Raw genomic sequence first — 24,022 nt, 5'->3', positions numbered from 1 at the left:
CCGCCGCGTCGCACAGAAAACAGACAGTAGATCATACAGGGAGATCTCCCAGCGCAATGGGAAAGGGGTAGAGGAGATGTTGGGAAAGCAGAAATCCACCAAATAGGGGATAATAGCTACAATGTGTTTATGTGTAAAGTGTATACACAGTTACAAGTAGAACCATAATACATCTTGACATATATAGTAACAGAAGAAACACATATACACTTTAAAATGGTCACTTATGACTTCCTAGGCATATTTCAAGTGGTACATAGAGGTAATAAAATAAAAAGAGTATAAAAACACAATAAACGCTGTATAGTAATAAATTACCATTAGCCCAAACACGGGAGAGTCCGTCCCAGGTAGGGCCGGGCTAATAAGTTGAACACAATATGTGGTAGTCTCTAGCACCAAATACCAGCCGCCTACCACTGGATTGATGAAAAAGTTAAGGATAAATATAGAACTAAACAAGATAGAGTCCGTACTCGTGTCTGGGAAGGGTGGGTAGTGCACTTACCTTCCTTCCCAGGTCGACTTGTCCAGATGCTTCCGTTTCTGGGTTCACTCTGCAGGTGTAGAAATCTCTCACAGACAGGGACTGTTCCTCTGAACCTGCTGAGTCGACCATCCTCCCATTGGAGACAGGATCGCCAGCGCAACGGCAGGCGCATGCGCAAACTGACCACATCGCCTCAGCAGGTCGAGAGGAATAGAGAGGGCAAACAGACAGGGCACAATGGGGAGTCAGAGGGGATCAATCGTAAGAGAAGCGAGAAGCAGAACAGGGAGAGAGAGAGGAGATGGAGCATGGACTGATGGTTAGGTGGATGGCTGGTAGGCTTTGAGGATCAGATGAGTTTTAAGTGCTCATTTGAAGGAGGACAGATTAGGGGACAGTCGGATGGAATGTGGGAGGTCGTTCCAGTGGAGGGGGTCTGGGAGAAATCTTGGTTTCTGGAGTGGGATGAGGTGATCAGAGTAGAGGAAAGGTGAAGGTCAATGGCCGATCGCCGGGAATGGGATGGAGTGTGAATGGAGAGGAGGTTGGAGATGTATGGGGTAGTGTTGTGCTGTGTTCCTCCAAAGCAGGCTGGACTGAAATTGTAAATGCTGCTGGATAAGGGAGGAGTTTAGTGGAATTGTGTTGTGTGGAACATAGTGTTCACCTTAGTCTACATTCCTACACGGAATCTCACACATTGCTCCAGCAAAATTTGGCTTTAACTGTTCCATGTTGAATTCCGTTCTTCTACCCGAACAGGGTACAATGAATTGACTCTGATATAGTTTAATGAGCAGTTGAAGAAGCCAATTCAAGCAATATGGGTTAAACTCCTTATGGAGGGAAAAACAAATATTTTCTGAGTCTGATGTATTATTTTTTTCCTGCGTAACGTTTATCTGTAACATCATAGAACACAATAAGTGCTGACTTTGCTGACGGCCAGCATATCATGGATCAAAATCAACTTGGGGTCTCAAACAAGTACTAATGTGTAAATATGTTACTTCAAATTTGTGAGACATGCAGTTTCTTACCGTAGAACCAATGACAGCTGGGGGAGAGTATTAACGCTTGAGATGGGAAACTAATAAGTTCTATAAAATTAATGTAGAGTAAAGGTCACCACAAGTGCTTTCCAAAGGTATATATAACTGTCTGTTTATGTGCTTGCTGTCCATGCACCTATATGAATAATATTCATAACTTGCCTCAAGGATAAAGATTTGCACCATTATTAACAGCACCGTCAGCTTCCCAGCTATATTTTAAACTATAGATTTTCCTAAACGTGGAATTTACAAATACAATTCGGAATAAAAATTCCTTATTTAGAGGTAAGAGCAAATCAAAAAAGGAGCAAATTTGCATCTTGCAAAACCATGGTGCACGGCATGGGGGGGGGGCAAATTTAAAATGTGCAAATAGATTTAGGGCTAGATTTACTAAGCTGCGGGTTTGAAAGCTTTCATTTATTTAGTACCTTCTACAAAATGACAGCTAGAATCTGATTGGTTGCTATAGGCAACATCCCCACTTTTTAAAACCCGCAGCTTAGTAAATCTAGCCCTTAGAGTTGAGAGGGGCCGTGTCCCAGCTTCTCTCTAAATTTCAGTGTAAAAAAAGATGCTGTTCAGTATTTGTGTGCTACATGCAAAAGCAGCCGGTATTTTCACTGCATGCAAAAATAAATATATAAATACATTTGCACCCCTGCATTGCAAAAACATGTTTTTTCCAGGAACAAATATACTTTGTTTTTTTTAAGGTTTGTGAGAAGAGGATTTTTAAACACTTCCTTTATACTGTTTCTAAGCAAGATAACAACGCCTATCCATTAAGTTGTGTAGTTTCCTCTTACTAATGTATAATATTGAGCTATTACTACGGCAAATCCCTACCCAATCCCACATACTGAGAAGATAGTGCTGTCTGTTTAGTAGGGTACCAGTTAATGATGTACATCATATCTCTAAATGTAAACCCGTCACATCTAAATTTAAAACCATCATTGCAAGATAACAATATAGAGCCTGATTCATTAAGCAAAAAAAAAAAAAGATTAACTTCTCACCTTGGCAAAACCATGTTGCATTGGAGGGGGAGGTAAATTTAAAATGTGATGGCAGATTTCTAGTTGGGGTAAGGCATGTCCTAGATTAACTTTACATTTCAGTGTACAAATAAGCTATCAAGTATTTATGTGCTACATGAAAAAACAGCCAGTAACGTGTAAAATAAAAAACTAATTTGAACCCCTTGCCTTGTAACATGGCGAGAGAGAGAGAATACTGTATGTTTCTTTGGATAAAGAGTTTTCTCTTGGAAACCGAATATTTTTGAATGTACAACCAGAAGTCATGGGGGTGGATTTATCAAATGTACTAAAAAGGAAAAGTGGAGGTGTTGCTTATAGCAACCAATCAGATTCTAGTTATCTTTTACTATAATGATTTTGATAAATGTGAGATAGAATCTGATCGGTTGCTATGGGCAACACCTCCACTTTTCCTTTTTAGAATGTTTAATGAATCTACCACATGGTCTTTTAGTGGTCACAGAATAAACATATATGTTATACATCTAAACACATAATTTGATCTTCACCACCTACTTTTGACTCTTACACAGACTACTTTATATTAGGGGTGTGCACCGGCCACTTTTGGTGTTTTGGGTTCTGATTAGCTTGAGTTTTTGGGTTCTGATTTGTTTTGCCAAAACACCCCACGCAAGGTTTTGGTTCTGATTTTGGGTTTTGGGTTCTGGTTTTTTTTTTTTTTAAAAAAAGCATAAAAAGTACTAAAATCCATATTTTTGGGTTTTTTTTCACTCCTACACTATTATTAACCTCAATAACATTCATTTCCACTAATTTCCAGTCTATTCTGAACACCTCACACCTCACAATATTGTTTTTAGTCCAAAAGATTGCACCGAGGTAGCTGGATGTCTAAGCTAAGTGATACAAGTGGGCGGCACAAACACGTGGCCCATCTAGGAGTGGCACTGCAGTGGCAGACAGGATGGCAGTTTGCAAGAGTTTGCTAGAGGTGCAAGATGGAATTGTCCTTGGGCCCTCCCACCCACCCTAATATTGTTGAAATAGGACATTCGCACTTTAGCAAACCAATCAGGAACAGTGAACGTAGTTTAATCTCTGGTACTAATATTTCTGGACTTCAGGAACAGTGAACGTAGTTTAATCTCTGGTACTAATATTTCTGGACTGCAGGAACAGTGAACGTAGTTTAATCTCTGGTACTAATATTTCTGGACTGCAGGACTATCTCTGATTGAGATCGTGGAGGAAATTGACGAGGAGGGTGTTGCTGGTGTGGATACAACAGGACCAAGGGATTTAGGTGTCACTGGACTGCTGACGGTCCTAGCCACAGGTCCTGAACTAAACACTGAATTATGAAGGTTCTTCAGGTGACGTATAGGGAGGTTGTCCCTAGGTGGCCAAGATCCTTACCCCTGCTTATTTGAGCTTTACATAAGGTACATATGGCCATACATTTGTTGTCCGGATTGGGATAGAAATAACTCCAGACCGAAGAGGTGCATTTTTTGGTCTTCTGCCCAGGCATGATGATGGGCTTTTTCATCACATGGACAACAACTGTTTCCCCCCCTGGTGCCTCATTTAAGATAACCACATCAGCATCCTCCTCGTCAAGTTCCTCCTCAGCGCCAGCTACATCAATATCCTCCTCCCTGTGTACAACATTGACACCTTCATTAGCCAAATCTGTAACTGGACTGTGGGTGATCCTTCCAGCATATGCAGAGGACGTGCTGCAAATGGTGGAAGGAGCCACCTCTTCCATACAGTGATGGGAAGGTCAGGCTTCGCAACCACCAACACCCTTGGACTCGCCTTGGGGATTTGTGATGTCATCTGTTTAGAAGGCAGAGTTGTTTGCTGTGTTGTTGATGACAGCTTAACTCTCTTAATTTTTTTGGAGGGGGGGAGGAGGAGGGCTTAGATCCTTGGGTGAAGCTGAACCACTAGTCCTGAACACGGGCCAGGGCCTAAGCCGTTCCTTGCCACTCCGTGTCGTAAATGGCATATTGGCAAGTTTTACGTTTCTCCTCAGATATTTTTAATTTCCTTTTTTTGCTCATTTTAGTGAACTTTGGGTTTTTGGATTTTACATGCCCTCTACTAGGAGATTAGGCATCAGCCTTGGCAGACGACGTTGATGGCATTTCATCGTCTATGTCATGACTAGTGGCAGCAGCTTCAGCATTAGGAGGAAGTGGGTCTTGGTCTTTCCCTACTTTATCCTCCAAATTTTTGTACTCCATTATAGTTAAATCTCTGGTACTAATATTTCTGGACTGCAGGAACAGTGAACGTAGGTAAATATTGCAGTACTAATATTTCTGGACTGCAAGAACAGTGAACGTATTTTTATTTTGCAGTACTAATATTTTTGGACTGCAAGAACAGTGAACGTAAGTAAATATTGCAGTACTAATATTTCTGGACTGCAAGAACAGTGAACGTAGGTAAATATTGCAGTACTAATATTTCTGGACTGCAAGAACAGTGAGCGTAGGTAAATATTGCAGTACTAATATTTCTGGACTGCAAGAACAGTGAACGTAGGTAAATATTGCAGTACTAATATTTCTGGACTGCAAGAATATATTGCACAAGAATTTTTTTTATACTTTTTAAAAAATTTTTTATATTTTTGTATAATTTTTTTATATATTTTTTTAATCATTTTTGTATAATATTTTTGTTATTTTTTTAAAAAATTTTTATGATTTTTTAAAAATTTTAAAATAACTATGGACTTAGCAGAACAAAGCACTGGACAAAAGCACCACTGGACTCAGCAGGACAGAGCACTGGCCAAAACACCACTGGACTCAGCAGGACAGAGCACAGGACAAAAGCACCACTCGACTCAGCAGGACAGAGCACTGGCCAAAGCACCAATGGACTCAGCAGGACAGAGCACAAGACAAAAGCACCACTGGACTGATCAGCAGGACAGAGCACCACTACAAACTCCAACCTTCCTCTTCCCTGATCTGAGCCCGAATGAAGATGGCGGGCGCAAGCGGTGAATTTATGCAATCCGAGTCTCGCGAGATCCAACGCAAGACTTAGACGTCAGAGCCTCAGTTTCGTTTTTTGTTGGCGCCGGAAATACCCTTACAGTGCTCGGATCCCGTCGGATCCGCACTGTTCGGGTGGGCTCGGATTAGCGCAATCCGAGCCCGCTCATGCCTTTTTTATATACATAAATGTGAATATACTTCTTTACGAATTGGAAAGACATATTTCCTAAATGTCTAATTCATTGTTCAGCTTTTATTTCAAGGTCATTGTTTTCTCCCTTCATGCATTTTTTATTCATGTTCTTTCAAAATGTTAGTCCTTATACAGTTGTGTGCACTCTATTCTGGTAGAAAGAAATGAGGTCTAACATTGTCATAAGTTTGTTTTGTCTTTGTTGACGTATAAAGTTAGAATTGTTCCATAGTGAAGAGAGAACCACTGTGTCCATTTAATATTCCCTTAAGACCAATGTAATCTAAATTAAATGTGTACAATGTCCCATGGCATTGAGTAGAATATTCAGAAGCACAAGTACCTTATTTTCATTGTTGACGTTTTTTAAAAGCAATTTTTTTTCCCTGAGTCTTCCAGGAAAATGTCACTGCACCCATCAGGAAATTTATACTGAATAATAAATAATCTCATCCAATACTTGACAAGACACAAGGTAGAAGTCAATAAAAAGAGAATTATTTATTAAAAATACCTAATGATACAAGAACAGTAGACAGGAACTATTCATTGACTGTGTCGTCCACACAGTATACAATTATATATAGTATATACACATTGTATACAATATTTCTAATATATCACATGAATCATTACAGTACCAGATTCTCCAAGCTACAACTAAATTATCTTTTGCAAAGATTTGTCCAAAGAAAAGATGACTTTGTAATGAAGGTATTCAATAAAGGTCAGCTACAGCCTCGGATGCTACATAATACTGGTTGATGAAACCTCACAACGCAGTTAGTATTCATGGCTTCAAACTTAAAAGCATAAATACAAAATTCTACTATGAGTCCATGGTCGGAATTACAGGGGGTGTCGGAGGAGGGGAGGGTGGGGGTGGGGGGGGGGGGGGCGCAGCTGCTACTTGACTCAGAGTTGCCGGGTCGCCCACCCCTAACCCAGAGAAGACCCATTCCTCCCAAGGACCCCAATCTACTCCTAAAGGAAGCCAAACATGCTCAAAAAAGGCCTCTGCTCTTCTGAGAACCTAGCGGGGCTCCCGGATGCTAGAGCGGCAGTGCCAGGCCCCTACCAATATTCAGACATGGAGCTTGACAACGCACTGTTGCCCTTGCATTCATATAGTTAATAATCAGCCAGATTTGTTTATTTTTGTTGCCATGGGATAAAACACAACTCTGCTCTTCCTTCACATTAGATACAAGGAATCCAGGGAGCAGCTTTGTGTCATATCCCGGGCAATGAACAATAAACCACTGTGCCTGATGATATAAATATATGACTGAAAATCACAGACAAAAGCTATAAGTAAATATGAAGGCATTCAAGATAACTTGCAGGTGGACATGTACAAAAATAAATAAATAAAAATAATCTGATGGTGGAACCTCTCTTTAATCTATTTTTATCTGCATGTTAATGGAATATAATTTACTTATTGTAACCCTGCATTTTGCTGTGATGTACCCCAATCTTCCCAGTCTGGCTTAAAGGTCTGACCAGATGGGCTGCTCAATGTAAATCCTATTTGACAGACGTTTGATGGGTCACCACGCGTTTCATAGACTGTGGTTGGAGCTGTATGAAATGTCAGTCTAAACTAATTACTATAAAATTCCCCAACTGCTTGCTGAGATTGTGAATCAGAGAGCGGAAGACCCGGGAGACAAGCTGCTGAGGGGGGGCACAGCATATAGAGGTCATGTCATATCAGGCCAGTGCTCAGGCAGGTAATATAATGGTTCGTTGTAAGCTGGAGACAACAGAGACTGGTGAAACCTGAGTATGCTGAAAGATGCTAATATAAGCACGCTGGAGTATTTTCATTGGCGCAAGTAAGGAGGAGCCGACAATAATAGAGTAAAAAAGTCAATCAGACTTTCCCACAGTCTTCAAATCTTTAGACGCTCTTTGAAAACCCATCTCTTTATTAGAGGTGACCTTATCCCCGATAATACTACTCCCACTAATGCACCCTCACAACTATCCCAATCTCCACTCTAAGGCACATTTTCTCCTCTTGTTTCAGCTGGTCCCTCTTCCCTTTAGAATGTAAGCTCTCTAATGAGGAGGGTCCTGCATACCCTTTGTTTTCATGTCTGCATTTATTTTATCCACAGTGTATGTTCCTGTTTTATGTATGTACTGTTTTCCCTCCTATACGGCGCTGTGGAGCACTGTGGCGCCTTACAAACCTACGATAATAATAATAATAATAACAACAACATAGGAATCAAAACAAATCCAGTTTTGGGTTATTTCAGCTTACTCAATAGGTACCTGGTATAAGGTAATTATGCTAAAAATTTGTAAATGATAAATGGTAAATACCTAGCTCTACAAAAAGAAATAAAGAGTTTTTGGATAGTACAAGTTAGCCCAATATATTCAGTTCCTATGAAGAAAACAAATAAACTTTACTTGCACCCTTGAGTGTATTTATAGTGGAATTCCATACCTAACATATTTTATACCCATAAAAAAGCAAATTTTATAGGCTGAGCAATCAAATCTGGTTTCTGATTTTCTATAATTGTACTTTCCGCCCTTTGGATGACACTAGAGAGGAGATCTTTTATCTATGACTCAGTGTCATACTAAAAAACAACTGGTTTGCTTTTCTGTTTCTAATTGTATGAATGTTCTCTGCAAGCTCTCATCATTAACACGCTAAAATATACAGTACAGCATACATAGCACGTTACACTCTCCACATCATATAGGAATTACAGGTTAGGTCACTGTGTAAAACACAATCTTGTCATATAGTTATTTCGCAATTAAAATTAAAAACTAACATAATGTAATTATTTACTGTTTATCTGCAGCATAGCTGGAACTCCAGACTATGGGTTACGGAATGTACGGACAGCTGTGTGGTAGGATTAACATCTGTCAGGAATCTTGTTGTATGACTATGTCCAGAAAAGCATTGGCTCCCAATACTGTGTGCAGGACACCAAGATCTCTCTACTTTCCAAAGATAGATATGAGATAGTTAGATAGATAGATATGAAATAGATAGATAGATAGATAGATAGATGCACATAGATAGATAGATATGAGATATACATGAGATAGATAGATAGATAGATGCACATAGATAGATATATAGATAGATAGATGCACATAGATAGATAGGCAGACAGATAGATAGATAGATAGATAGATAGATAGATAGATAGATAGATATGAGATAGATAGATAGATGGACAGATAGATTTAAAGGAGACAGATAGTTATGAGATAGATAGATAGATACACATAGATATATATATATATAGATATATATATATATATATATATATATATATATATATATATATATAGATAGATGCACATAGATAGATAGATAGATAGAGAGATAGATAGATAGATAGATAGATATGAGATAGATAGATAGACAGATAGATATAAAGGAGACAGATAGATAGATAGATAGATAGATAGATAGATAGATAGATAGATAGATAGATATGAGATAGACATGAGATAGATATGAGATATACATGAGATAGATAGATAGATAGACATGAGATATACATGAGATAGATAGATAGATAGATAGATAGATAGATAGATAGATAGATAGATAGATAGATAGATATGAGATAGACATGAGATAGATAGATAGATATGAGATATACATGAGATAGATAGATAGATAGATAGATAGATAGATAGATAGATAGATAGATAGATAGATAGATAGATATGAGATAGACATGAGATAGATATGAGATATACATGAGATAAATAGATAGATAGATAGATAGATAGATATGAAATAGATAGATAGATGCACATAGATAGATAGATAGATAGATAGATAGATAGATAGATAGATAGATAGATAGATAGATATATGTTGCTCATGTGTTTGTGTATTTAGTGGTCAGTATAATGATATCTGTTAGTGTTGCTATGTAAGATTACTTTAATAGATCTTTTTACTTTTCCTCTCACATGAAAGGAGTTTGGTGGATGGAAGAAAACAAACTGTACATTAAATAAAAGATGACTATAGTGAATGTGATATTACACACCCACGTGCTTTGACAATAATCGTTTTGCTTGACATTCATTTGTGAGGCACTGTCAAATGTTGCAATAACCTGCACAGCCATAATTAACAGATCTGTAGTCATGAAGGGACCTCGGAAACAAAACCATGAAAACGACATTATCGCTTAATGACCGTATCAACCACTTTCACGTTTTCAGGGATAACATGTGCGCTCAATGCTGTGTCCCAGTCTAAGATTTACATTTTAAATGATTATATTTAAACCTGTACTAACTTAATTTTTTCCATTTGTGATTACATCTTGTTATGTGAAAGCACATGGGTTCTGGGCCAGGAAGCAGAGTCTATCTGATTGGAGGAGTTTGGTGGATCGGGGACATTCCTTGCTAAGGGCTGCTTAGGTGCATCTGAAAAGTTTTGTGGAAAAGACTCTTTAAATGAGATAAAGGGGGGAGGGTGCACTTACATACTGTTATGTGCCAGGGTGCACAGCATTTCTCTCCATAAAAATGGACTATTCTTTAATATAGGGGTACCAACATGGGGTACAGGTACAGAGTACCAGTGCCCGGACTTGCCTTTGGTGTCCTGGCGGTGGCGGATCATAATGGAGGTTGATGGGCGACAGCCCGGGCCCAGGGGGAGATCGATCCTCCCCCTCTATTTATCCACAGATCCATCAGAAACAAATAATAGCTGGTAGCCTCCTGGTGTGTGTGCATCACCGGCACTTACAGAGGCAATATAATAAAACACACAAAAATGAAGCGTAATAAAGACAGTGCCGATGTAAATGTAAATGAATAAAGAAGGCTGTTCCACAGTGATAATAGGTTAGATTTTGAAATTAGTTTTTTAACTTTTCCAACCTTGTGCATTTTCATATGGTGCATCCCCATTTTACATGGGCAATACCAAGGATCAGGATGTGGATGTGCACTTTGAGATGCGCTTGGAGGACAAATAAGTACATTCTTTTGCAATTCCTGGGGTTTGTTTACACACAACAGACCATGAGTGAACCTCGGTGGTTCCCTCTTGCTCCCTCCCACACTCTTCTCCGTCCCACTCTCCTCTCCTCCGACATTCCTCTTCCTCCCACTCTCCTCTCCTCCCACACTCTTCTCGGTCCCACTCCTCTTCCTCCCACTCTCCTCTCCTCCCACTCTCCTCTCCGTCCCACTCTCCTGTCCTCCCACACTCCTCTTCCTCCCACACTCCTCTCCTCCCACTCTCCTCTCCACCCCACTCTTCTCTCCTCCCACTCTCCTCTCCATCCCACTCTCCTCTCCTCCCATGCTCCTCTTCTTCCGACTCTCCTCTCCGTCCCACTCTCCTCTCTGTCCCACTCTCCTCTCTGTCCCATTCTCCTCTCTGTCCCACTCTCCTCTCCTCCCACTCTCCTCTCCTCTCACACTCCTCTTCTTCCCACTCTCCTCTCCTCCCACTCTCCTCCCACACTCCTCTCCCTCTCACTCTCCTCTCCCTCCCACTTTCCTCTCCCTCCCACTCTCCTCTCCTCCCAGACTCCTCTCCCTCCCACTCTCCTCTCCTCCCACACTCCTCTCCCTCCCACTCTCCTCTCCTAGCAGACTCCTCATCTCCCACTCTCCTCTCCTCTCACACTCCTCTCCCTCCCACTCTCCTCTCCTAGCAGACTCCTCATCTCCCACTCTCCTCTCCTCTCACACTCCTCTCCCTCCCACTCTCCTCTCCTCCCAGACTCCTCTCCTCCCACTCTACTCTCCTCTCCCACTCCTCTCCCTCCCACTCTCCTCTCCTCCCAATCTCCTCATCCTCCCACTCTCCTCCACTGTAAGCAATCATCTGATATTTGCATTATGGAAGACTGTGTAATAGGAAGTATGCGAGGGAAGTTTTAGCAGATGCATGTAGGAGAAGGTCTAATACGAATAGACATTAAGAACAATAGTGGTTCTTCATACTGAATGCTTAATTTTTTTATATTAATATAGATATACTACATTCTATAACTCCATTAGATAAATCATGTTGGAAAGCATTGAAAAAGTGTGCCCTGAAACCATTATTGGGACCACAAGAAACAAGGCAGGGCCAACAAGCTTGATGTGATATATGCACTTTTTGGTCTGTTGTGGGCAGTGCACTGTGTCCTATATATTTTTAGGATCACATAAGAAATATTTATTATATTGACATGATGCAAGGACATTTGGTAAAAACAATAGACTGAATTCTTTTAATGTAATATGTCTAACCATTATACCAGCACCTCCTTCACTTCCACCAAAGCACTTTTATTATTATTATTATTATTATTATTATTATTTATTTGTAAATTTAGTTTGCGGAATATCTCATAACCCTAAATAGTCGCCATATACGATGAGCTAAATGCGCATAGTCTACCTTTTCTGCCACTCCATGTATACACTGTGCTGTTTTAGTTCTCTGATTTGAAAGGAAGCTTTTGAGCGTTCCTGGGGAAAAGTTGGAAGCTGGGACCGGAAGTAATTATAACACATTGACACGACCAGCTTAATACTTTCCCATATTTTTTCCTTATGTCACAAAAAAATATTATTACACTAGCTACATCCAGAAATTCTTTCTGAAAAAAACTTAAACAAAATGGAAACTAAATGCAAAACTTAAATAATAATAACCATAAATGTTCTCAAGTTAAAAAAAAAGTAATCAAAATATTGTTAAGGATTATTTTAGGCCCTTTTAGACACCAAAATATGAGTTTTTTTATTTTTCACACCATAAATTAATCCTATTCAACTTTTGCAGTCATCCACTTTTTCGAGCGTCTGAATATCCCAGGAAAGTGGGAATTTGAACCTGCAGAAAAGTTGAGACCAATGGCTTCCAAGTAGGTGGTCTAAGTGAATCCTGACTGTCTTCAGCCATTATCCTGTTCTCTTATCCAGCTATATAACCAATTAAAATAATTGATTATAATTTTAGCAATGAGATTAATAATCATTTATTTCAATCTCTTTTACAGACAAGCCTTTAAATTGTTTATTTAGCATTTTATTAAAAATGTTTTTTTTTTACCTTGGTCTGAAAACAAAACAGCAAAATACTGAAGTATGGGTTCATTTATTCTAAATGCTTCAAATCGGCAAAAGCACGTTTGGTCTTTCTATGTGTAAATTGGCAAAAATAAATAATTGATATGTTTGCTTCGAAGGGATTTTCTACTTCATAACAACTTTTAATTATTGGTTTGCTAACACTTTACGGAAACCTTTCCACACAGAATTAATTGTTATCAGCAAATTTATAGATGACTTAAAGCACAGCTGATCTTTGTTGTATCGGCGTAGCACTGACACGTAAGTAAGCCAGGAGATAAAGTTGCAGTCATATATAAACCAATGAATTAAAGTTATCTGAAGGTGGACTAGCTTTCATTTGCATTTCTGTTCATAAGTTTTTAAGTCAGGGTAAGAAAAAAAGAGGACGTATAAATATATCACCAGGTCTATACTTGTAGTTCATACCGTATCATTCAATACCACAAATGTATTGCACAGCACTGCTTCAACAACATAAAAAAGGTATACAGTCCAATAATCGGTTGCAAAAATGATTCAAAAGCATAAATAAAATAAAAATGCAACCCAGAGCAATTGACCAATACTACCGTACTGTTTTCTTTACAGAAGCTAATAAAGGCTATTTGCAAACCAGTCTATTTATATATTTATATATATATTTATTTTAAAAAAATTAAACCGAAAAAAACGCAAATAATGTCTCCAGTTCTTTTTTTTTTTCTTTTTTTTTTTATGTAGTCTTTGGGTGTTTCCATGAAGACTAGGTCCAGGGTTCCAAGATCTTCATTTAGTAAGTAACTTTAATTATGTCATTAATACAAAAAAAAAAACAAAAAAAAAAAAACAAGAACTAAACAAAAAAGCAAAGAAAAATAATCCATCTTCACCACGATGTCGTTGGAATAACCAGGGCCAGTAGTAAAGTTAAGGAAGAGGATGACGCTGACATATTATGTAGTGTAGTTTGCGCACTTGTTACCTTCCCTGTAATAAAGAGAAGAAAGAGAGAGTGTCACAGTGTACAGCAACAACAGAACCGAGAATGCCGATTCTCAAAGCGTATATAAAACATGGCAATCGTAAAAGAGTACAGAGAAGTGCTGCATTCACCGGAAAATAGATAATTTCCCTTGATTCCCCACATGAATCTCTTCTTTACAAGTTCCCCTCTTTTTCTAATCTATTAAGATAATTGACCTTAAAAACTGCAGCCAAAATAGTAAAATTGTAAAGGACTGAATGAGATTGTTAAATCCAATTACTCGTGTACAATAACATCAGGGAATTCAAAGTTTCTCAAACGGCCTTAAGTTCTGCCCGACACTTCTTGGCCTGAGGAAGATGGGTGGGGGGGGGGGGGTGACCCCATAGAATAAGCCATGATTGGCTCAATACATGCTTTCAAGAATTGCTGCTATTAAAACACAAAAATATGATATGCAGATGGGGTAGTCTTTATTGAAACATTTAGTTCAACTGGTTCATCAATCGGCACCAAGCATAGAGATCATTATCATGTCTTTTCCGTTTAAAACAAAAAAGTTGAGCAGCATGATGGCTTAGTGGTTAGCACTTCTGCCTCACAGCACTGGGGTCATGGATTTAATTCCCGACCATGGTCTTATCTGTGTAGGGTTTGTATGTTCTCCCCATGTTTGCGTGGGTTTCCTCCGGGTGCTCTGGTTTCCTCCCACACTCCGAAAACATACTAGTAGGTTAATTGGCTGCTATTAAATTGACCTTAATCTCTGTCTGTGTGTGTGTGTGTGTGTATGTTAGGGAATTTAGACTGTAAGCTCCAATGGGGCAGGGACTGATGTGAGTGAGTTCTCTGTACAGCGCTGCGGAATTAGTGGCACTATAATAATAGCTGATGGTGAAGTTCTTGTTTTTAAAATTGGAACAACTGTATTGTGGGCTAAAGTCTACTCCATCTGCACTTTTTGCTATATTATTGTTGTGTATCTAAATCTACTAAAACGGTGGGTAGGTTTCCCGTACCTGTCAAATGCCAATGAAACTAATGGAGCTGCAGACCTTTATGATGGTGTTGTAAACTCAGTAAACTGCTAGCAGGTGAATGCTTTTTTTTTTCTTAGCTATTAAATGAAATCGCTAAGTCTCATTCATCAATGGGCCGGATGACACTACAAGCAGAGACTAATTTACATGTGTAAAACAAAATGATCTATTAGAGTCATTTGTTCCTGTTTACTGTGGACTGTAGAACAATCTATAATAAGAAGCTATGTGGACGCAAGGCAACATTTACTATGGCACAGTCATAGCTCACTGAGTAAGACATAATGTGCATTTAGCATATCCAGAAATATGTAGATATTAAGTCATATCTCATTTGATCTATAAAGTCAGAGTAATGTAGCTGCTTTATAATAGGAATGTCAGGTGATATATTTAAAGAGATTGTGTTTTCTAAAGCTGCCAACGTGGATTTGACCGATTCAAGTTCTGGGCATCTTGTACATACGATGTTTGTAGCCGTATTATTTGCACCAGCTGCAGTGCAGATGTAAGTGCTGACTGATAGTGATGACTGATACGGCAACGTCTGCATGCCGCTACCTAACACAGAACATGTGTATGCATGTAAGAGAAACTATAACAATCGATTGTATGTACAGTACACATTAAGCACGTTGTAATTTATGTATTTAATGTAAAAAAAAAAAAAATGAAAACAAATTTTTATTATTGATTATAGTAATAAGATTTGTTCATTTATTTTTATAAAATATTTTTTTTCCATGCCTTCTGATGTCATACATTGCACATAGGTATGTGCATTTCCTGCAGATTGTTCTGCCCATCAAACGTTAGCCAGATTCAAATGGAAATGTATATATTAAGATCCGCTCAGAGGCGCAACTACCATTGCTGCAGCAGGTGCGGAACACCGGGGCCAATGGAGATAATGGGGCCCGCTGCACAGAACTGTGGGCCCCGGCTCCTTCCTCCCCGCATCGGGGCCCACAGCTCACTAGTTCAGCCTCTGGATCCGCTTGCATTTGAATACCAACGTACGTGCGCACAAGTTACGTGTGAGTTTTTTAAATGCAAGTTGTGTTCAGGTTACGTCTGAAGATAAATCGGGCCCATAGTGTCTGTGTCAGGGCTTCAACATTCACACCTAATATGTTGCAGTGAATGATGATTCATGGGTACAGATTATGTGGACAATATGTGCTACCTGATGACAGACAGATAAATTGCTTTGGCTGTGAATAGGTCGGGGTATTTGGGATGATGGGAAAACACTTTGTGTGCCATGTGGGGATGTTCACTGCAATAAACTCTGCTCCATCTGCAACACGTGGGAAAGATCAATGCAAAACTCTAAAAGAGATTACTGCAGAGAAAAGTCCCCCACGTCACATCTCAACATGTCAGTTCTTGCAAAGTTTGCGTCATCATTTTCCTTTACATAAGAACTCTCCCACTATGTAAAACAAGACTTTGTCAAATCAAGCTTATAAAATTCCTAAACAATCTTTGTAAACTCCCTGGACTATTCTGCTGGATTGCCACGCCCTTAAACAGTCCATTCAAAACTTACTTTATTCTCCTTCCATACTTAAAAAAAATCCCTCTGGCCTCAAATCCAACATAAGATATAGATTGTAAGCTTTCGAGCAACGCCCTGTTACAGCTTTATCGGTCTACTAGTACCCAGTCTCATTTTATTACTGTGTATGTTCCCAGTTGTACAGCCCTGCCGAGTATGCTGGCATTTTAGAAATAAATGTTATTAAATAAATCAGTCATTAATAGGTGACTTATTTGTAAAGCTGCTGACATGCTGTGATATTATTTATGTAACATGTCTCTATAGAGAACAGCTAATACTAAAACAATGTAGTTTGGTTGCACTAGGCTTAAGAATAGATTACCTTCATTAAATAAATACAATGAATTTTAATGTGCATTTATTGATCACACTGCAAAATGCAGTTTAAGACAAGAACTGCCTGATCTTGGATCCACTTACCAATACCAATCACTTCCCTGTAAATCATGCTGCTGACATAATTTATGGCTTGATAAAGATATAAGTGAATGGTAAGGTATGCTGGATTGCGTACCAAAGATCGTCACAGACTGGGGGCGTATATTTACTAAACGGCGGGTTTGAAAAAATGGAGATGTTGGCTATAGCAACCAATCAGACTCTAGTTGTCATTTTGTAGCGTGCACTAAATTAGTAAAAGCTAGAATCTGATTGGTTGCTATAGGCAACATCTTCACTTTCTCAAACCCACAGATGAGTAAATACACTCCTGGGAGTAATGTGAGGTAATGTGAATACAGATTACAGAGAAAAATACATAGAATAACCAATAGGTCGAAATAGACTCCCCATTTAGTGATTAGTTTTTTGTGCTCACTTTTTAAGTGTTGTTTTTTAAGTGTTTTCATTTTTTCTCTGCATTATTGCATGTATGGGGTTGGGAGTAGGAGGAATGGTTGTTTAAGTTATGATAGACCTTTGTTTGCCTTACCTGTATTATGTATCAATGGAAGTTCTAAAATCTTCTTTAGTATTGTATATAATTTTACCATTGTTTTAAGACACCGATGTACGGTACACACTTAGATTACCTGTATAAGAGGGAACTCTGATTTGGGAACTGGCTGTTCCATCTCCACCTTCACTAAACGCTCGCACTTCTATGATATAAAAACCAACATCGGGAAGCAATACTACAGCTGACGTTGTCTGTGTTTGGATGACTTGACTGTTGCTGTGACCTTCTTGTCTCAACATGACCTATGGATGAAGAAATGGAACAATTGCCTGTTATGCCTTAATTTAAAGGTAGAACACCAGATTGGAGCCTTAAACAGGGGCCACGGAACTGTGACCTTTCGTAAACTCACTATAAGCTTCAATACAAAAATAAAGCATACAGAGAATAATGGAGATTCCATTGTGTCCAAGCTTGTGAAACATAACAAAAGCAACACATGTTAGTCGCCACATTTATCCTATAATTTTAACATTCCATTCAGTTCTATAGTATCTGTTTTGAAATGTGTACTCTGATTTTCCTTAAGTTACAGTACATATAAGAAGATGATTAAGGAAGAAAACACTGTAGCACTTAAACAGGCTGCAAGTAGAATGGCATAATTTTTCATAATAACACTGAAGAACTATGGTCTCTCTTTGCTAATGGATGAAAATGTGGTTCAAAATATTCATTCATCTATCCCATATCAAACTCTTAAACTGGAGATTATTTATTTGGGGCAGCACGGTGGCTCAGTGGTTAGCACTTCAGCCTCACAGCACTAGGGTCATGAGTTCAATTCCCGACCATGGCCTTATCTGTGTGGAGTTTGTATGTTCTCCCCGTGTTTGCCTGGGTTTCCTCCCACACTCCCAAAACATACTGGTAGGTTAATTGGCTGCTATAATTTTTTTTTACCCTAGTCTCTCTCTCTCTCTCTGTCTGTCTATGTGTGTGTTAGGGAATTTAGACTGTAAGCTCCAATGTGGCAGGGACTGATGTGAATGAGGTCTCTGTACAGCGCTGCGGAATCAGTGGCGCTATATAAATAAATGATGATGATGATATTTAAACCCCATTACAGGTGCAGGTGATAATGTGACTTCCCCAGAATACTAAAAAGCTAAATTAATTATAATTAAAGTGGCCAACTTGAATGGATGGATGTATCCAATGACAAATATTTCAGGGCCGGATTATCCTATTACTGTATAGTGCCGACACGTGATATTACCTACAAGAAGTCCTTCACGAATAGCAGGCAGTGCAGCCAATGAACAGCAATCATTAGGAAGTTGCTAACCTTAAATAAACTCAAATAAATTATTGGTAGCTGGAGGTCACTAAAGCAAAGCAGATAGGCAGCACCTTGATTGGCTGCATTGCCTTCTGTATGCAACTTAAGTTGTGTGGCCAACGTTACTAGCGAGTACGACTGTCACTGCTTGTGTTGCTATTCACTCACAAGAACCAAAACCCTTCCAGTAAAGTGGCAAAGATAGTACCTGCCCAATGCTGGTCAGGGAGTGTGGGAGAGGGGGGGGGGGTGACATTAAGAAGTCTCAAAGGAGTACTTTTATAGTCATACAAAAATCTGTGAATCAAAACTTCCTGATTTTTAATCTTTTCTAATATTAAGAATAGGTATGTATGTGTAGCGTGCAGTCCTAAATGGGCCAGGCATGCGCAACTGACCAGGTCCCAGCTGTCACAGAACTACATCTCCCAGCATGCCTGGGGAGGAGATCTGACATTCAGAGTCACACAGAGGTGACCATTTGGAGAGGAGTGATTGCAGCTGCCTGAGAGGTGCCATGCCGCCAGTGGATGCTGGAGACCAGTGAGATACATAGTAGACATCTTTCTATGATAAATACTTGAAAGGACTGAGTCTTTTGTTGTTGTTAGACAGGGAACTGGTGGCTAGACCTGAAGATTTTTGGGTAAAAAACCTTTTGCAGGACTGTGCTTTAGTATCAAGGGTGAAGTGCAGGGAGAGATAGGAGATTTGGGAATGAGATCTTTGTTCTATCAGGAAAAGATAACCAAAAGTGTTATTACCAAAAATACTGTGTGTTTTGTGAAGTTAAGTGACTCAGAAAAGTGTTATTGGTTTGTTCATCTCTGTTGTATTTGTGTATGTCAGAACTGGGAACAAATAGAGAGGATCCACTTTTTTTGCCACTCTCTGACATCAAAGACATGAACTATGTTTGCTTTTTCAAATGATATTGCATTATATATGTTATTCTATTTGAAGTAAAGTTGAGTGTGATAATAAGACATTATCATAAGAAGTGGTTATGTGATTAAAGTGTTGGATATGCTCTCAGCTAACTTGTAGATATGTGGGCCAGAGGTACCTTTTAATGTGATAGAGGGTAGACAGTGGGAAACGTACAATTTGTGTTTAAGTATTTATATACATTTTACTTCTATCTTAGGGTATTGCTCTTATAAATCTTGTCCAATGTTTAAACTGTTTTCATTGAAATATATCTACCTCAATAATAACCTTTTTCTATAGTAAAATATATTTTTGATGACAAAACACAAAAACTTTATTAGCCCACATAAATGTGCCTGTGTGGCCTCTAAAGACTAGTTTTGAATATTGAGATTTCATTAGTGTGTCTGAGGTCGTCAGTAGGTGGGCACAGGGTCCCTTAGTCTCCCTCCGGTTTTGCAGATTCACTCAACATTACCCAATGATACTACTGAATCCTGAATAAGGTGGAGGAACTGCGGACAAGATATTAAGGCGAAGATTGATGTTTAGTAAAAGTAAAGTACACACCCTGCTTCTCACACACACGCTAGGGACAGGGGTGTTGTATGTACATTTTATAGTTAAAAACAGGATTGGGTTATAGTGCACTGAAATTGAGTTAATATTAAAATTTACTCAAAGTGCTTTTTATATAACCATATGGGTTATATAAAAAGGGGTGGGGTGGTTACAATTCACCCCTGCCTCCTATTGTATAGGGTAGCATACTCTTCACTAACCCGGACTATCCACAAAATAACCTAAATATTTACTGAGGCGCTGCTCTAGGAAGCCTGATACTGGAAATTGCCTTATGATTGTGATAAATCGAGAAATGATGACTGTCTGCCAATACTCCTGTGCTGACCTGTGTTCTACAGTCGACACAGCTAAAGGTTTGCTCATCACCAACTGGCATCTTATATCACAAAACAATGAAAAGAATACAGTACTTTAAAATTAATGTCTTCATCTGCCTGATGTGTGTTGCGATCAGCGGCAGATGAAGATAGAAAGGTCTCAGGAACAGAAATGTCACATACAAATTATGTATCCAAAACACATCCATTACGTGAGGAAGCCTGTGTGTATGTATGGTTCAATTCTATCATTTCTATGACCCAGCTCCTTTCTTTCTCGATCTACTGCAAGCCTGGCCAATCTGTGGCTCTCCAAGTGTTGTGAAACTACAAGCCCCAGCATGCTTTACCAGTAGATAGCCAGCCAATAGCTGGCAAAGCATGCTAGGACTCCTTAGTTCCCAAAACCTGGAGAGCCACAGGTTGGAAAAGCCTGGTCTACTGCTACAAAGCCTATTGGGTAGATTAAACCTTAGATGTGTTCTTAAGATGTCTTGGAGTTATGTACTATGTATGCTTAATAGGCCCCAGTTCTGACATAAACCATAACAGTTCCTTTTTGGATTAGCTTACGTATGACAAATGGTGCTTTGTAACTTGGATTTAACTATTTGTTATAATAACATAATAAAAAAAAAGATCAATGTTTTTATCTTCTAACTCTTACTGTCAGGCTATAAATACAGCACATTATAATACCTATATTATGCAATGATGAAACAGTATCGGCTGTATGGGTACACATCTCTATAGTGTGAATCCTTAGAGGATAACAGCAATTTGCAGCTTCTGAAGCCTCTAAGTTACAAAGAAACGTGTCATTAAAGTGTTTAAGCGGAGAGGAAAAATGAGCATTGCATGAGGACGCTAATGAAAGCATTTATTTATTCTAAGTTTCCTTGACCTACTGTAGTCTGGAATCCAAGGAAAACCTTTGTATGATCTTTATGATGAAAGTGCTATTTCCCGCTAGGAACAGGGACAGTAACTCGTAGAGGCAAACAGTGTCTAGCCATCTAGACATCATTTTTTTGCTCATAGTTGCAAAATGAAAACAAACTTTCTGATTGGTTGCTATGGATTCAAGTATATTTTCTTAGACAACAGTTTTCATAAATATCCCCATCTGCATCTTAACTTTGGCTAAATTTTTAAGGCACATTAGAATGGAGTATTCCTTACTTCACTTTAAAAACAACACCAATTGTATAAGTCTTTGTTTGAAGTTTGAATTTATACATCTTCTATGTCCCTTCATCTATTTTTACATAGACAATACACCAACTGGTTGGTTCGAAAGTTAGATTACATTTTTAAGCTGAGTATTCACATTATAATTTGAGACTCAGTCTCCAACTGATATTAGCAACATCTCATATGTACGTAATTCATTACATACTGTACATTTATAGTGATATACAAAATATGCCCTTAATGCAATAGAATAGTGGTCTGACCTTGTATCCCATGACATCCGACTCATTTGCTAACGATCTGACTGCTTCCCAGCCTAAGGACACATGGGACCCGTTACGTATCCACTTGACAATGCTGGGAGCTTGACTGGGAGCTAGAGAGAAAAAAAAATAGAATCTCTTACATACAAATGAAATGTAAATAAATATTCCGATCCATGTCCACAGAATCGCTCTCTCCATAGTTATCCTGCCGGCACAGTTGGAGCCTGATAAACCATTACCCTGCTCCAGCGGTGGCTTTTTAATAGCTAATCTAAGTGACGGAACGTAGTGTGTGAACCAGATCTCTTTTATCTCTCTTCTGTGTCGTAAAGACTCAGTCGTGTTTTCACAGAATAAAATATCAATATGTTATGTATAGAACATTTGCAGTGACGATTTTACAGTTCAATTCCTAGGCTTCCAGTTAACACCGTGAGGGACATTTATAAAAAAAAAGAAAAGAAATAGAAACTGGTAAGAAAAGAAAACACACGTGGAAATCAAAAAGACAATTATTTTTTTGACTACATAATTTATCTATTTGCGTTTGCATGTTTCTTTCTACTTAACGTTTCTTTTGGGCTGAAAAGTGGCATAACTGTGTTTATTTATAACATTGAAGAACTGTCTGTGCCTAAATTAATTCCAGGAAAACACAGGTAAAAATGGCAGCTGGCTGGCTGAAAATGTACACAATATACGATGTAGAAATCCTTTAAGGTAGGAAAGTGTGTGGATTTTACTGTGTGCATAACATATTGATATTAAGACGTGCACAAGCTCCTAACTTTCAACTTTCAGTGCACCAGGCACAGGTTTTATAAATATCTCTCTGTTAATCACATACATACAAAAGAAGGCTAAGTTTATCATATACTTGTAAAGGAATAAGGGGTAGATTTATCAAACCATCTACAAAGCATAAAGGGGTGTTGCCCATAGCAACCAATCAGATTCTAGCTTCCATATTCTAGAAAATGATAACTAGAATTTGATTGGTTGCTATGGGCAACAGCTCCAGTTTTCCTTTTAAGGAGTTTTGATCAATCTACCGCTAAAAAGAGGGCATGGTAACCAATGAAAGAGACGTTAGGTCACTTACGTGACTTCTTGGTGCTTCCCCGTATGCCCGAGCTCGTGGGCCCATATCCGGCTTTGTTAAACGCTCTCGCCGTTATGTGATACAATGTGTTTCCCTCTAACTCTGTCAGAATGATGGACGACTCATTTCCAGCGGTTTTCACTTTTTCCGCAGCCTCTTCTTGCTCCATATCTTTCCAGTAACTAACCTGCCAACATTGACCACACAGAAGATTAATTTTGGCAGCCGTGAAGTTTTCACCTTATTCCTTTATTGACTATTTGAAGGCACCGGACTCCCCGCGGGAAGACGACCCTTCTGTCAGGAAATTAACAGGCTATTTTAAACATGAGCACCTCGCCCAGCTGTCTGGGGTCAAGATGTCTCTCTATTACTCACACAATCATTGAAATTCAGAGCCTGGGATTACATATTACACTGTTTGACTGCCTGGACAGAATAGTAGAAAACAAATGCTGACAGACAGTCAAAAAAATTTAAGCAGAATTCCGGAATGTCTTACCTCACCCCGATTCTAACCAGTCAATCTAAGCGTCTCTGCACAATGATTCGCAAGGTGCAGCTATATAATAAACATTTGCCCTTATCACTATCCAAATAGAGAAAGAGCCGCTCGGATGTGATGGATAAACTTTGACAGACCACCTAAGGATAGACTGTAGCGGGTTTAGTGTTTTAGGGAAAGCATAAGCAAAACAGCCATGGATGGGGAAGATTGTCTCTCAGCTATTCCAGATAGGACAGGTGTCTGTCACATTTGGTTTATAAAGAGCTCTGACAATGTCAAAATGACCTTTGCTGGGGAAACAGGGATAAATACGGTGATGGATGTTCCCAGGCTGCTCTATTAATGATGATATGTAGCCTTACGTATTAAAGCAGAAGATGGGCAGATCGACAGTGATGTGGAACTACAAGTCTCACAAACATATACACACACACAAATGG

The 24,022-nt window shown here is 38.9% G+C and overlaps 1 protein-coding gene across 1 annotated transcript in view; it reads right to left on the bottom strand.

The window, feature by feature from the left end:
* Positions 1-12,809: 12,809 nt before the first annotated feature.
* The window catches only part of CNTN5 (contactin 5), a 1,124,282-nt gene continuing 1,113,069 nt past the window's right edge, over positions 12,810-24,022 (bottom strand). Inside the window, exons 23-26 of the mRNA XM_075198772.1 lie at positions 23,075-23,261; positions 21,970-22,082; positions 17,472-17,640; positions 12,810-13,838 (exon numbers count right to left, since the gene is read on the bottom strand). Coding sequence (XP_075054873.1) covers positions 13,738-13,838; positions 17,472-17,640; positions 21,970-22,082; positions 23,075-23,261 — 570 coding nt within the window. The 3' untranslated portion in view covers positions 12,810-13,737. The remainder of the gene's footprint in view (positions 13,839-17,471; positions 17,641-21,969; positions 22,083-23,074; positions 23,262-24,022) is intronic.

This window comes from Mixophyes fleayi, chromosome 2 (genome assembly GCF_038048845.1).
Source record: "Mixophyes fleayi isolate aMixFle1 chromosome 2, aMixFle1.hap1, whole genome shotgun sequence".
In the NCBI taxonomy this organism is placed as follows: Eukaryota; Metazoa; Chordata; class Amphibia; order Anura; family Limnodynastidae; genus Mixophyes; species Mixophyes fleayi.
The sequence above is the reverse complement of the archived record's forward strand: the minus strand, read 5'-3'. Positions and strand labels throughout refer to the sequence as shown.